Source organism: Zootoca vivipara, chromosome 2, assembly GCF_965207765.1.
Source record: "Zootoca vivipara chromosome 2, rZooViv2.hap1.1, whole genome shotgun sequence".
Taxonomy (NCBI): Eukaryota; Metazoa; Chordata; class Lepidosauria; order Squamata; family Lacertidae; genus Zootoca; species Zootoca vivipara.
Genome location: NC_142584.1, coordinates 33,939,798 through 33,956,028, shown reverse-complemented (window position 1 = coordinate 33,956,028; position 16,231 = coordinate 33,939,798). Strand labels below are relative to the sequence as shown.

The 16,231-nt window shown below is 41.4% G+C and overlaps 1 protein-coding gene across 4 annotated transcripts in view; it reads right to left on the bottom strand.

Annotated features, from left to right (window-relative positions):
• The window catches only part of SEC14L1 (SEC14 like lipid binding 1), a 61,576-nt gene that overhangs the window by 11,672 nt on the left and 33,673 nt on the right, over window positions 1–16,231 (bottom strand). For all 4 annotated transcript variants that reach the window (XM_088661615.1, XM_088661617.1, XM_088661616.1 and 1 more), the window contains exons 3-9: window positions 8,265–8,414; window positions 8,047–8,178; window positions 6,426–6,554; window positions 5,380–5,611; window positions 4,799–4,908; window positions 1,566–1,755; window positions 366–454 (exon numbers count right to left, since the gene is read on the bottom strand). In XM_088661615.1, coding sequence (XP_088517741.1) covers window positions 366–454; window positions 1,566–1,755; window positions 4,799–4,908; window positions 5,380–5,611; window positions 6,426–6,554; window positions 8,047–8,178; window positions 8,265–8,414 — 1,032 coding nt within the window. The remainder of the gene's footprint in view (window positions 1–365; window positions 455–1,565; window positions 1,756–4,798; window positions 4,909–5,379; window positions 5,612–6,425; window positions 6,555–8,046; window positions 8,179–8,264; window positions 8,415–16,231) is intronic.

Below are 16,231 nucleotides of genomic sequence, written 5' to 3'. Positions count from 1 at the left end.
ACAAGCTGGTTTAGAAACTCTCCTCTAATGTGCTGCTCCCCTTTGCATGCTGACATTTTTATTTTTAAGATGGGGAACATTAAAAAAAATACCCACCACCTACAGCCGGAAGTAATGCAAGCCACTCTAAGACCTCAGGATTCCACCACTTCACCTTCCTACATATGTAGACCACAAAGTAAGACAACGCCACCCAACCCACAAAGAACAGACCAAAACTTCTGATATTCTGGCAGAACAGTGTGAAAAATGAACACAGATTGATGAAGACAGCCACAGTGTGCTCATCTTTCTAATATGAAGCAGAGATATAAAACAGGAACATCGTGTTCACTACCAAAACACATGGCATCAAAGGCACTTACATAGCGAAGCAAGGCTTCTTCCCCGAGAGCTCGCACCAAGCCTTTGGTGTCCATCTGGCCAAGTCTCAGCACATACAGTGGACGCCCATCTGAACAAAAGAAAGAGCAGCAACAACTGTGGTTTTGCAAGGGCAACTAGAATGATCAGTGTTTGCTTGGCTACTTTGGTTTCCATGAAAGCAACTGTCACTCCTTGGCTGCAAAGGAAATCTGAACTTTGGCGTAGCTTAACTCCTCCACCACCTCATTAGGAACTTGTATTAGCAAGAATCCTGGGGTGAAGGAGAGGGAGAAACACACTTTGTATGTTCTCATTAGCATTCTTAAGAAACAGGACAATGCTGGCAACTTGGCACAAAGCTATAAAAAATCAGGCTGCAGGACCAATTTAATGTATTGGTCAATATTATCTGAATAATTGCAGCTTTCAATTTTATCTGAATAGTTGCAGCTTCAGGCAGAACAGCTTGGAAAAGCTTAACATTCCTACAGTCTGAGCTATTAATGGAATGCAGCTAGATGAAAACCTAAAACTATTCTTTAACCCACAGTGTGTGGCTTTGAGGATTGAATAAAATCTTTTATAAGTTTGTGAGAAAACTGTAGAAGCTTTAGTACTTGAAAGCAGAATACTTGGCAAAAAAAGAAGAAGACAAAGGTTGCTGTGAGCCCCTTTAAAAGTTTAGGTATTTCAGTTAAAGCACAACTTGATGGAGTAAAGCATCATTATTTTTCTCCACCATGAAGGCTAGTTTTTTATTTTTTAAAAATCAAGCTGAATTTCTCAGAATTCCAATATACATTATTGCCAGCTTTTATTCTTTGAAGCACAGCTTTCCGGGGCCGAGTCAGGGGTCGAGTAATTTTAACAGAGTGGCAATATTTTGTTTAAAACACTATCTTTAGCAGCAGAGATAACAGACACATCTCCTTGCTTGTTCCAACAAATGCACACTGTGTGTGTCTTTTGGACCACGTTTCTGAAAACTATGCTTTCATTACTTCAATCCTGCCCGAATGCTGCTTGAAAACAGTGTAGTGATTCAGAAACATTTTGTTCCTAAGTCTGCAGGAATGTTCAAGGGACATTTTAAAAATCTACAGAGAACCTTTCCCATGGCCCCTTTTGCTACACATACCAGCCAAAGTGAATAATGGGCTAACAACCTATACTTACATAGGGCAGCAGGGCTACTTTACCTTTGTCATGGTGGTGCCAGCCTCCAGCATAGTAATCCTGAAGTACTTGAGGAGGGTTCCAAGTCTCCAGAATGTAGTCCACCTGGTGCTGCTTGCGCCACGTTAGGGACTGGCACATGATCTCTCTGGCTTTGTCAATGTTGAAATCTCTCGCACGCAGGAATCGTAAGATATGCTCATCTTTTGGGATCTGCAAACATCAGTGAAAGGGGGCTGAAAGTTACAAACCAGCTGATTCCAAAGTTATCTAAACGGTGGAGGTGAATTTCATTTGCTACTGAGCAATATCCATTTTCCACCCTCATAGCAGAAAACTGGGGCAGCTGCCTTAATTGATTAGATTTAAATCTACTCTGCATAAATAACTTGTTCTAATATTTGCATTAATGTTTACACCCAGCTTTTAAGGCAAATTGCCAACCCAAGGTGGCTTATGCTATCTTAGATAAAACAATGTTAGGTATTGCATGCTCTTTAGATGGTGCACATGAGTCAAAGGAAGTTTCTCTTAGATGAGGCCGCCCCCATCCCTTTCACTCACGGAGAACCAGGAAGACACCAACAGTAGAGAACTAAAGAAGAAAAATATCTATTGTCCACTGAAATACAGGTTATAGCAGAGCTTTCCAGACTTTTCATGTTGGTGACACACTTTTTAGACATGCATCATTTCGTGACACAAAACCAGAGGTTAAAGTAATCCCTTTCCCTGGGAGGAGCACGAGGAGTGTTCATGCAACACACCTACACAATGCAGCCGACACACTAATGCAGGGGTAGGCAACCTAAGGCCCGTGGGCCTTCTCAATCTGGCCCACAATGGTCTGGGAATGTGTCCTTTTATTAAAAATGCATCCCTGGGTTATTTGTGGGGCATAGGAATTCATTCATTTTTTCCTCCAAAATATAGTCCGGCCCACCACATGGTCTGAGGGACGGTGGACCATCCCACGGCTGAAAAAGGTCGCTGCCCCCTGCACTAATGGGTCATGACACACAGTTTGGAAAGCTCTGGGTTACAGTATCTCCACTTAGGTCTTTACATCATGGTTGCAGGGATACAAGCATCAAGAGAACAGCAAAGAAAACTACTGAAGCCCTCTCTACAATTTCCATGAAATTTGGATGAGAAAAGATGGAGAAAGCAGGAAATAGTAAAACGGGGTGGTTGTATGTTTTCTGCTATAGTATAGCTGTTAGACTTTTAGCAATTAACAGGAGGCAATCAGTAAAAGAGACTCATATTGAAACACACACACACACACGCACACACAGGATTAATAATCTGAATTAGATTCCCAATAGCACCTGTTTACCCCCTTTTGTGGACATTGACCACAGCACAGCACACTTTTCCATTCACAGCATTGCTGTTCATGTGCCCCAAGGGGGGGGGGGAAGCAAGCTGGGAAGTTTTTGCACACTTTGTAAGAAAGTTATTTGTTATTCCTCTGCTCTAACTGTGTTAAACTATAACTGATTTACAATGCCATCCTGAAAAACATTACTTTATGCCACCTCCAAGCAGACCAGAGTGAAAATGTGTGATAAAGAGATGAACAGCTGAGGAGAGTTTTGTTCAAAAAAATCAGATGGAAATGTCATCAGTTCTTTAGTTTAATCCACAGAAAAATGGGTACAATCGGGCAAAACATTTAAGAGACGAGAAGGGAAATGGCAGACACCCAAGGGTTTTGCAGTGAACTGGATAACAGAGTTATCTCATCTGCAGTGAAGATCAAGCCACTAAGTAAATATTGGGAAAGTAATTAAGGAGATTTTGGTTATATGGCAGATAGCATAAAAATAAGCAGGTTTGAAAGAAAGAGCACTAGTACTTAAAAATCTGTTGGAACAAAATACAGCCCAGATTTTGGAAAATATAATAAACTTTTGGCCTCTACATCAGAAAATATTTACTTAAGAGTGGTGAGAGGTAATGCTTGAAGCATCTTTTTTTTTTTACTGCTAATGGAGCCAAATCAAACCAGACATTCTAGATGTTAACATGACATAATCATGATTAAAATGTGATTTAAACTGAGCTTCTGCCCTATAGCTCCGAAGGTAATATTAGGCTAGAGAAAATGACCATTTCTAAATCTTGGATGGAAACGGGAAGCTGTAGGAGTGAACAAGCTGACTTACGATAGAAGGAAAGTACAAGAAAGAAACTTAAGGAAACACAAAAAAGCACGGGCCGGTGTGAATAAACCACCATATTGGGGTGCAGAGGGGCACAGAAACTTTGCAAGCTGATGAGGCGGGGGGGGGGGATGCTACATTGATTTTGAAAACAAATAATGAAAAGTTAGAATGAACCACAATCCATTTTAAGTAACACATTCACACCAAGAGATCAGGGCACAATGTGGCTTCTAATGTGGAGCTGGAAGCTTTGGATTCAAGTTGAGTTTAGCTAGGTACTTACTATGTTGAAAGCTGCCTTCAAACTTAGGGTAGCTTCGTATGCTATACAGCAGCAAATAAGTTTTACCACTAGTGGGGTACATTCCTTGAGCAGCCACAGCTATTCACAATTCGCTGGATCACGTCGTGCCCATCTCTCTCCTATGCGATTTTCTACCTAAACCTCAGACTTAGAACTGAAGTAAGCTAACTTTTATTTTGCTGTGGAAGGTGGGGAGAACAAAACAGGAAAATGGAATTTGGCTGTTGCGGTATTTCAGGAAAGATGTATTTGCATGTCCAACTGGCCATTAGCTTTTATGCTAGTCATATAATCTCAGTGCAACGTTCCATGAATTACGGACCACCTGCCCAAGTGTGCAGTCTTGCATGCTTTCAAACTATGCTGTGAGAAAGGCATGGCAGTGGTTAACAGAGGAATGTTAACAGGAGCTTCCTTGCAAGCAACTAAATCTCCAAGCTGAACACAGTAAAACTGGTTGATTTGTTGACATTTCAATTTTATGATTCTACAATACATAACCTTTAGCATATATGAAAGGATATCTAGGCTACCAAGCCAAAGCTTTGTTTTCTTTAAGTATAAAAGCATCTGGTTTCTGCACTCTGGGAAGTAGATTTAAAGATTAGACTTTTTACAGCACACAGAAAAACTAAAAGGTATCAGGTTCAAACTAGTTCAAGGCCATCTTATGTAAAAATGTCCATTCCCTTGGATGGATTATTGACATGCTGCCAGACCATCTTGCATGCTGTGCACTTTTCCGATGAACAGGAAGTCAAGCAGGGAGACAGATACTTACTTTGCCTTTGTGCGTTTCCTGGAGCCACTGCCGAAGCCTGATGAGGCAGCTTTCCTGAAGTGGTGTCAAATCTCCCAAATACCTCTTGATGTAGTCTGCATCCAGCTTGTCTGAAACCATTATTTACACAAATGCTATTAGAATCAATGATTGCTGGATCAATTAACAAATAGCTTTCAGTATACATTCTTCAAGCTGAAGCTCTGGCTTGTCCCTTTGCAGAGCAAGCTGCCATTTTTAATACATAGTTTGAAAAGAATAAAATGCTACTAGCTGAGCTGTTTTTCTTCCACCAGTTCCAGCTAGGCATCACCCTAGTCAATACTAGGTGCCTTTCCCTCACTCAAGGTCTCTGTTAATAAAATGCAACCTACAGATTTTATATCTGAAAACATATCAGTGTGCAGTTGTTTGTGCTATTTATGCTATGCAGGTAAAATCATGAAGTTTGGCTACAGAAATTGAAGACTTTCAGCAAAGAAATAGAGATTCACTAACTCCTTGCTTAAACTATAGCTGTTATATTAATGGAGACACACAAAATAACCCCAAAAGGGAGACAGGCCAGGCAAACAACGCACCATCGGGTGTTCCAGCTGTGGGCTCTGATGCATTGTTGCAATTGTTGGTTTCCTTAGGGCTGAGTCCCTCCTTGGTGGTAGTTTCAGGTATGTTGATTGGAGGGGACAGTGGCCGCCTTACATGAGATGCACCACGTTCAAACGTAAATTTAGCCGGGGGACTCCAACGAGGAATATAATTAATTCCCTCCTCTTCTAGCTGCTTCAAGTAGTACTCGATTATTTCTTTGCCCTTTGAAAACAAGGCAGTTCTTTAGTCAATGCAAACTTCTCTTTGGGCATGTTTTCAGAGGAAATTGCACTATTAGTTCTTCCTTATGTAAAACAAGGTGTGCTCTAAGAAAGTGAGAGCCCCACTACATGCTTCTACATTTAAGCATCACCCCTCCTAGAGCATGAACTATTTTAGAAAAGAATGAACCTATTTCCATGGTACTCAAAAGATACACCAACTCAAAGTCACAAGGAGACCTAGGGCAATGCAGGTGCCCACCGACTGCTTTTTGGCCAAGCATGGATACGGTTGGTCTGGGAAGCATGGAGCTCCCACTTTTGACAAGGGCAATTGAGCATCTCCTCTACACACAGGTTAAAGCCTGGACGCAATAAGCTAGGCAACCTCCTATTTTTGACAAGTTGTTTTATTCTTGTGGGGAAACTTCTTCTAAAGTCGCATGCTGTTTGGCACAGTATGACTTAAAGTACTGCCAATCCAAGCCAAGCTTGCAGTTGGGCAACTGCCTCTAGGGAGATTAATAAAAAAAAAGCAGTGTCTTATTTACTTTGTTATAACAAAGAGTTTAAGGACCTATGACGCATTCCAGGAACCGCATAATCAACTGTCAAATCACAAAGTCAGTGCACACATGGGCTCCTCTATTTGCAACAAGAGCAGATCAATCAATATTGTCTAAATAAGAATGCACCATTCATAGAAGACAAGAACAGCCACCAATAAAGCCGTACCTGGCTGGACAAATCCCAAATGGGCTCAAAATCACTCCAGCTGCAATATCGAGAGCCAGCAGGCCAACTTGAAAACTCACCTTTTTAATATTGCTGGTGTATTGTTTCATGGCAATCTTTTCTACTGTGCTTTCAAATCCAAAGAAAGATTTAATATCAAGGCTTGCAGACTGCTCAAAACATGTCCAGTCTTCATTGTCTGGATGCACCTGGGGAGTTGAGAAACAAAAGGTTGGCACATAGTGTGAGAAATCTGATCAAGTATCACAAGAAAATTCTGACGTGCAGCATACAATGTTCTTTTTTAGTGCAGCCAACTGGCGGGCTCACCAATGCACAACACAACTAAGCTTCACTTTAAAGTTGCACCACTATGCAATGTAAACCACAGTGGCTTAAGAGTGCCATGGTACTTTGGTCAAGGACTCAGGTTTGAAAATAGTAATCAACCTAAGTGGGCTCTATTATGAGTTTTCAGTTCTCTTGGTTTTTAGTCCCATTTCAAGATCCAAAAAGGCAAGACACATGTGTATTCTCTGCATTTCAGCAGAACTATTCCAAGTATTCACATTCAAGTTATTGGGGCAACTCTTTGCTAGTTTCTCAACATGGCTTCCACCATCACAGAAGTCAACTTTTCTCAATTCCTGTCACAAATCACACAAGTCATCCTGAAAACTGCCACAGAGAAAGGAACTGCTGTGCATTGTCTAACTCAAGGCATAAGGAATTTAACAGCCTGTTCCTGTGCAGACTTAAGGCATTCCTACATTCACTGGAGTTGATTAATTGGGCTAATATAACTCTGCATACGGCAAGGCTGAAAGCAGAGATCTGGCACATTTAACTTGGGCAGGCAACTCCTGTACGTTGCTAAATTAATTCTACTTGGAAAATTATGACTGATTATGGTGTATGCCTTCAAAGTAATTCTAATGGAATATTAAATGTTTGGGGTTAGCAGCCAGAATCAAAATTGGGTTTTAATATTCAAAATGCAACACACTACTCCTATTTCTTCTTAGCAGCTAAGAGTTTTTATGGCTAAAACCCCTTTTATGGCTAAAAAACCCTTATCATTGAAAAAATTGATTTGCTATCTCTAGATTTTTCAGCTCTGGTGTTTAACCCTCATTAAAAGCAAAAACAAAAAACAAAACAAAAAAGCAGACAGTGAACATAGGCTTGATTTATATGCCTATTTCACCTGGTATTTAGATTTTCCTGTTGGCAAGAATGTGGAAACTTATGCATGCAACAGAGTTCTTTACCAGCTTTTCCTAAAAATAAAAATAAAATCATGGCTGTCTGGAAGTTTAAAAGACACTGGAACAAGAACTTGCCGACTCACCTGCATCATATCCTATGCCCTGGCACTGACATACTATCAAGTGGGAGTCTGAACACCTGCTAGCACCCATGCAGACTTAAATCAGAATGAAAATGAAGTGTTCTGAACACATGCCAGTCCTAACATATTCAATATGTTTGTACTGCCTGAGCACAGAATGTTAAATATGACTAGATCTGACTAGATTTGGTGTTATGGGATTCTGTCCAAAACAATAAAATTCCCAAAAGCTTAAAAATGCCAGCGAAATATGTGCAGCATTGGACTTCCTTATTGAAGGAAAAGCCAAAGTGCAAGCCTCCACTGAATGCCCCCAAAGGCTTAAACCACACCAACCTGCCTTGACTCACCGTGTAACAGCAGTGTTCATTAATGACGACCCTATTTGAGAAAGTCTCGTTGTGGGCCTCTATGTGCAAAGTGCGGTCTCTTCTGTTCAGCGAGTTCTTCTGGATGAAGTAAACATAATCAACTCCTGCAATCTGAGAGAAGGGAAGAGGCAAAGTTAAACTGGAGTAGCAGCAGCCTTGCAGACTGCTATCCAGGCCAACCATTGTTATTCAGCTACCTTTTTCAGGAGCCGTGGTGCATCTACGTCCAGTTTACAGCGCCTTTCAATTATGTGGATGGCCTTGTCCTCGCTCTTGAATTCGTTCACAGTATCACTGCCTACAAACATGGGAATGAGGGGGCATGTAGGAAACCTTTTTTCGTAAGCCTGTAAAAGAAAGGAAGAACAAATGTCAAAGCTCCGTTTACAAGACTTTCCAGATAGCATTGTAATATGTTTGAGTTAAAGCTGATCACAACCCGTTGCATTTTCTTCAAGTTGTTAAAGTAATTAAAGGATGATGATTTGTGCACTTCAAGTATCTACCAACAACAGTATGTGGCACTAGCAGGCTCTGAGTCTAATTTTCACTCCTTGTGAAAGCTCTCCAGGCGACTCTCGAAAGTACTTCCCCAGAGGCTAGTAAAGACTTTCAAGGTCTGTTCCTTGCAATAATAGCTCTCCCCAAGCACAATAGCTACATTCATGTAATGACTACAATGTGCCATTACCAGACTATACTTGTGCCTAAGAACTTAATGCCTTTTAGTAAGTTACTCACACAGCAATGTCCTCAGTTCAACTAAACAAAGAACATGGTCACAGCATCCATAAACCTTTGAATCGCCCCCCAAATGGTACTGCATTTCAAGAAAAAACCCAGACAACTCCAAAAGACAAATTCCAAGGGTTGGAATCCCTTCAAATCCCTGAACACAGACTGACAAACTGTTTTGCATTCCCTATTATCAAGGCCTCACATGAAGCAGAGAGAACAGTTGTGTTGTGTACATGTATCCAATACCATTATTCTCCCATAATGCCCAATTATAGAATCAGGACTTTTTTTCTGTTCCATTTTACTTTATTTCACAGTGGACTGTTTCATGGAGATGTCATGAGAAGAGATGGGGATTCTATGGGCTGGAAGCATGCAGCTGAAAACAACAGGGTAGGTGGCTGAATTGTTAAATTGATACCCTTTCCCATCTCTCATGGCAACAAATTTACTCAAGAGAAACATACATACACCCTAAAGGAATTGATCTGAGAGAGGAATAAGGAAGTAGAAGCATTAATACTATTGCCTACAAGGGAAGTAAAATGTCTTAAAATGGCAGCCTGGCTAGAATGGCCAGAGTAGAGACCCAGCTGCAACAGCAGCAGCATGCAGGCATGATGTCCAGGGCACAGATTGATTTAGGCCTAGTTCTGACTTAGTTGGTTAAACAGTGTCCAGTTTGTACTGCTTCAGACTGCAAGTGGAGGCTCCTCTGTACAAACACACACACAACTCCTGCACCTCTCTCTTCATATGCAAAGCTACAAGTCCATGAGAAAGGTTGAAAGCCTAGCACACAAAGCCCACCCGACTAAGACACTAGTATTCAGTTGGAAGGAGTATTCAATCGTGAGAAGCCTACCAACAATCTGAAGTGGCACAGCCCAGACACAGGTTTACCACAACAGCAACAAACTGAAGGTCACATTCAAATGAATTCTTAAATGCAGAAGTGAAATCCTTGCTCTTGTCCACTTCTGCAAGTAAAGAATCTCCGCTGCACTGAACCACATCAGACTTTTGATCTCTCTCAAGCACATGCGAATTTCTTCATTTTTCATCAAAACTGGGTGGGTTTATTTACAGGCCTCCCCTTTTGGCACAAGAGGCAATTTCCGACAGGATACACCCAGCTGCTCTATACTTCATGTCGTATGATGTCAAAAACAGAGCAGGTAAAAACCTGACTTGGCTTAAAGGGGCCTATGAAGTGCCTTTTAAAGTGCTGTGTGAAATAACACTTTGAAGGGGGCTTTTGAAGACACAACAACCAACTATGGTCCATAGCTTGTGGTTTGTCTTGGGTTTAGACAAAATGTTAAACCAAACCAAGATTTAGCACAGCAGCAAAGTTGTTGCCATCTCCTCTCCTGGAACCTGCGCAGTTGCTTCTTCATGCTAGGCTGTGCTATACAGCTATAGTGCAAGTGCTGGCTGGGCTGGTGCTGCTGGAAGTCCTAGTTCAAAACACCCAGAGGACACCAAGTTGGTGAAAGCTGGCCTAAACTGATTCAATGTCACCACAAAGCACTCAGCATTAAGGAAAGTTTTTCTGTGCAAATGAGGAACCGGTCTGATCATTAATCAAATATCAATATTTACACTCTGATCTACTGAACACAGGCATTTCATTTTCACCTGATATTAGTCATGAGCATAAAATCAACACTCTGCCCACCAGGACTGAGAAACGGTTATTTTCTATAACTTGCCCAAGCTATGTAGCTTCGTGGAATTAAATAACAATGTAGAATTAAGTAACTCTATGAAGTTACTTATTATGTAAAAAACAAAACAAAACTGCTAACTCAGTCCAAGGTGTCAGTTACTGAAAAGGCTCAGCTTTTCTACTCCCAAATTTAACAGAGAAATTGGGGGGGGGGGGAGAGAGAGAGAGAATAATGGTATTCCAAGACCAAGCATAACTCTGGGCCAACTTATATAGTCAGCAGAAACAGGTGGGAATGCTTTCCTTGAGCTGTACCAGTGAAGGAGGGCAGCTGAATGTTGGAATGCTCTGCAGTGCACAGACCACACACACAAACACACATGCTGGGGGAGGGGGGAGTGAAGCACATGCCATAGAAAAACAGCATGTGCAGAAAGTTCATTTGGTGGAGAACATTCAAATATGAAGTACACCCAAAGCCGTCATAAACTTGCAGCCTTGATGCAATCCAGTCCACAAAAAGCATTCTGCCAACTGGATAGCCTCTATTTCTATATTGCAAAACTTGAGGTGTGAACTTGGTCTGAACTGATTTAATCTGGCAGTTCATCAAGACTGCCAACAAATGGAGTCATCTGGGTCAATGGATATTGCGAGTTGATTTGAGTTCAAATCCTAACTCAGTCATAAATTCACTTAGGAGGCTTTTGACAAATCACTGTTTCCCAAAATACAGAGGAGTCTAATGCAGCTTCCATATCAAATCCACTTCCACAGCAATGATCTGTCTCAAGATTCTGCAGTACTTAGTATGACTATGTTGTCTTCAGCCATCTAAATAACTGTCTCAACTTATATAACACTCCAAATGCTTGATGAATCCACCCCAATACCTTAACAAAACCCTGCATTCATTGTGATATACCAAATGTCATGATGGCCCCGCTACACATACCATAAAAAATAGCATTTTAACAGTATTTTTCTTGCATTCAAGACACCAAGGAGGCTGTTCGTGCACCCATTTAAGTCACCTTAATTTTGGCAGGAGCAATGGGTTTCCAAATATCGCCCGAAATAGGTGCGCTCAGACAATCAAGTACCATGGTTTGGAAACAAATTCTGCTTCTGAACAGGATTACAAGAGAAATAAGCTCCCCAGCAGAATCTACTTACATAATGTATTTTGCATTATTTCCACATAGACTAACTGCTGCTCTTGCTTGCACTCAACATTCCTGTGAATCAGTATCTTAAGGAAGCTTATTAAATTCATTTGAATGTTTCTTTTTCTGTGCCCCTACCATTCACTCTTAAAACCCTAGGTTCTGGGATTATAGTGCTGATCACATTTTGTTCAGTGCCCCAAATGTAGCTGAAAAGCAGAATCAAATGCGATTATAGTTTGTATTTAAAGAGGCAATGGCATCTTATTTTAAAGCTGGCTTTGAACCCCTGAAGGTGCAAAGCACATGAATACCCCATCATACTTATTATGTGACTCAAAAGGAAGCAGCTGGATTATGAAAAGAACAAAACTAAAGCACTACTACAAGACTGGGCAGGTAAACTAAATACATAGTAGAGCATGAGGAACTTAGGAGACCAAATGCTTTCTCTTACTCTCAAGCTTAAAAGAATTGTGCATGAAGAGCAAGCATGATTTGTACAAATGACTGTAATTATAATTGTGCAAATAATTCATTCTAGTTCAGAAGACTGGAGAAAGTGAGCCTAAGCTTGGATCTGAAAATGGTAACATATGTTTAGCTTTAACAATTCAAATATACCGGTATATATTGAAATATGTGGTGTGCATTGTAGCTGTCTTGCAATAAGTTGATGCCTCAACACAAACATCATAGTTTCAGGTAACTATTGATATTTGATTGGCCTGTAATTGCTCCATGTTAGTAGTAGACATTTTGTTCAACACTAAGGATGACATCTAGATCTGGAAACATTGGCCTAATCAGCATTACTAGTTTCTACTTTGCTCTATGGCTACACAATTTTAAGTGTGGCTAGTGCATGATTTTGGTTGATGGTGGTGTTCTAAACGCAGCCATGCTTAGAACTCTTCAGTGAAAATCTGATTACAACAGACATTCTCTATTTCTATCAAGACATTCAGCAGCTAGACTTCCCTCATGATCTGTGCACAGTCAACGGCTGTACCATTTCATTTTCCCACAGCAATTGGTATGCTGGGAAATGACAGAGCCTGTCACCAGCTGAGACAGTGGAGAAGAGCGTCCGACATTACCCTCCCCTAGCTTAAAATCTCAGCTCAACCCATGACAATGCAGAGGGTTGCCTAGCAACCATAAGATTTAAAATAAATTTTGGTTGAAAGGGTAGCTTAGCTATTAAATGCTGTTCTGAACTTGCACAGCTTCAGGTCTCATTTGGGTAAATTTTAGAAGGCTTTCTAGTAACGATGTATCAGTGAAGCCCAGCATTAAAAGGTTGCCTGTCGCCTTACTGGGTTATGCTAAATCCATCACAAAATTTTAAGCGGCTGGAATGTTTTAATTAACTCATTTCCCTGTTCTTAAGACGTCAAGTAATCATTGAAGCCTGCGCCTTTGTGGGGTGAGCAAAACTTTCTAACTCGGAATGCATGGCTCAGTGGCTGGAACATTGGTTAAGGGTCTCAGATACTGAAGCTTTGCAATTTTGTGCAAACCACTCCCTCCCCTTAGATACAATTTTCCACATGGTGAGTAGGTCACACAGTAGAGCTGACTTTGGCAGCCAACCTGGAGTTCAATGAAATGGCAGTTTGAAGAAACTGCACTCACAATGAACCTGAATTTGTTCCAAGGGCATAGATCTATGCATATGGATACCACCACCTCATTCTACACACCATGTCCATTCCCCAAATAAACATTTAAGACCAAAAACGTCTTCTGGTCTCCCAGATTCAATTAGCAGGACCCAACTCAGAGAATACTGCCAGGATTCCAGATGCAGCTGCTACAGTGTGGTCTACCCCAGTTAAATCTTGGTTAGCTCACTGCAATAATGGAATTTCAGGAGAATCCTGCGCAACAAGGTACAGACCACCAGCATGGCAGCTGTGACCTTTTGTTCTCCAGTTATGCAATTGTTCTGCAATTATGTTTATTTCTTCTACTGCTACGGGCTACTCACAAAACTGGAATAGCAAGCTTCTCCTTCGCTCAGCAAGAAAACCCTGAACTGTCTGTCAATAGCAAAGACTGTGATAAAGTGCAAATGGCAGGGGAGTTTGAGGTGTCCTCTTACTGAAAATGATGGAATATTAGGCAGGCTTATAAGGGAAATGGAGGGATGGCATGCTATGTTAACAGGTTCCCTTGTGCTGATGCTATGGTCTTCCACAAATGCTACAAGACAGGAAAGTCAGGCATTTCCCCTATAAGGCAAACAGATGTCTGCAAGGAAGTCACAAGGCAATGGGACTCGATATAAATATAGCCAAAAACCACATATAAGGATATAACACCAGCTGCATTCACTTGCTTGGCAGCATACACAATCATAAAACCACCATATGGTGGACATATGGATCAGTGTTAGAAACTCAGATATGTATGCTAGGCGCGAAATCACTCCTTAAACCAAGGTTACAGAATGCCTAGGTGCCATTTTTGGGCCTGATGGTCATATTTTTCAAATGATGAACTTACTGTGATTGATCATCAGTTAAACATCTGACTAGTTCAAATGACAACCTTGAGCTAGGTTAAGAGCTTTGAGAATTTAAACAAGAAAAGTCACTTGATCCAGGGACAGTCCACTTTTTCTTAATTGTGACTGCTCCTCCTCAGGCTGCACAAAAAAGCAATTTGGTTCCCAAAATTCATTCCGATTGTGCAGAAAAAATATAACTGGTATAATTCTACAGTATGGGGTATTAGTGTGTGAAAACAGTCCAGATCCAATGATCCCCAGATGGTGGAGGTGTCAAGTGCCATCCTGGCACCTGGCTAATTTCGAACACTACTATGGTGTTTTCTCCTTATGTAGGATGGTAGCTAAATTTTACTGAGAGTAGACCTAATGAAATTAATGGGCCTAACTTAGTCATGGTCACCGATTTCAATGGATTTGCTCAGAGTAAAACTTAGCAGAGTATCGCCCATAATTTGTGATTCAGTACAGAAGTCATGGGATGCAGGTGGAGCTGTGGTCTAAACCACAAAACCTAGGGCTTGCTGATCAGAAGGTCGGTGGTTCAAATCCCCGCGACGGGATGAGCTCCCGTTGCTCGGTCCTTGCTCCTGCCAACCTAGCAGTTCGAAAGCACATTAAAGTGCAAGTAGATAAATAGGTACTGCTTCTGGTTCACCAGAACAGCTCAGTTATGCTGGCCACATGACCCGGAAGCAGTACGCTGGCTCCCTCGGCCAGTAAAGCGAGATGAGCGCAGCAACCCCAGAGTCGTCTGTGACTGGACCTAATGGTCAGGGATCCCTTTACCTTTACCGAAGTCATACCATTAACTGCAGCAGTAGCCAATGCAGTACAGGAGTCAAAATGGGACATATACGCTCCAACTATCATTGGAAAACAGTTGTGAACACTAGGCTTTGTAGCGGTAGGCTACCTAAACTCAGAAAGTAGGGTAAAATGCAAAAATGCAGTGCCAGGAGTTAGTAGCCTTACAAAAATGTAAATTATGGTTGAGATTCAACTAACAAGCCTTGCCAGCCAAAGCTTGCATAAGGACTTCCACTAGTACAACGAGGCTTCTCTCCACCACATGGCGGGTGGGAGAATCCCTGAAACAGTGTGCAGGGGGAAGAGAGGACAGATTGTTCCATCAGACAAGTAGAAATGCTTGTGCTGATACAGATATCTGCTGAGCACTGCACTACATTTAATTCCATTCTCAAAGTCTCAACATCAAAGAAGAACAGTTGAGAGTCTCTTTTGGCAAATGCTTTCCTACTATGCCCCAACATCCTTTATAAACCCTCCTTTGACATTGCCTCTTCTTCCTTCCCCAGCTTTGGGAGTCCAACCAAACCACCCCAGAAAGTATTGACAAATAAATTTACAACCAGCCCCTCACATTATAGACAAATTGTGACAACAGCAGCATCTGCAGTTTACAGACCATGAACTACCACCACAAAAGCACACAGGAAGAACTGCGAAGTTGACAACTAAATTCTGACAAGTTGCAGAACAGAAAGTGTATACTCAAAAGCAAAGGGTGTTTTTCAGTACACAGATTTAGAAAACACCCTCAAGAGGGAGGAAGACCTACTGGCAGAACAACTTAGGTTCTTGGAACTAAATCCAAGGCTGATGTCACTCACATTTTCCAGCAAGTGGAGAAACACAATAAGATTTGGAAAAGTAAGCAATTCTGTCAGGAAACTCATTGCTTGCTCTCCTATTGTGGCCCGAGCATATCTAAATCCCATGACATTTGTTCCCACAATGTTGTGGGAGACAAGAGGCTACAAATACAATAAATGTGCCCTTTTTAATCACACAGGGTGTATGTATCACAATATTATCGAAGCAAAAGCATGATAACATCAATGTCTGCTGCTGCATTAAACCACAACACATGTTCAGAAAGGCCATTATGTTAGGGTACCTTGAGAGCAGCTTCTTGTTATCAGCACATGGTAGTAACAGACTGGCAGGTCAGAACCACAGCTGGAGCCAAGCACAGGTGAAACCAAAGCTGGAGCAATGATAGGTGGGACAAATAGGCTCACTGCACCATACATGGTGACAGTGTAGCAA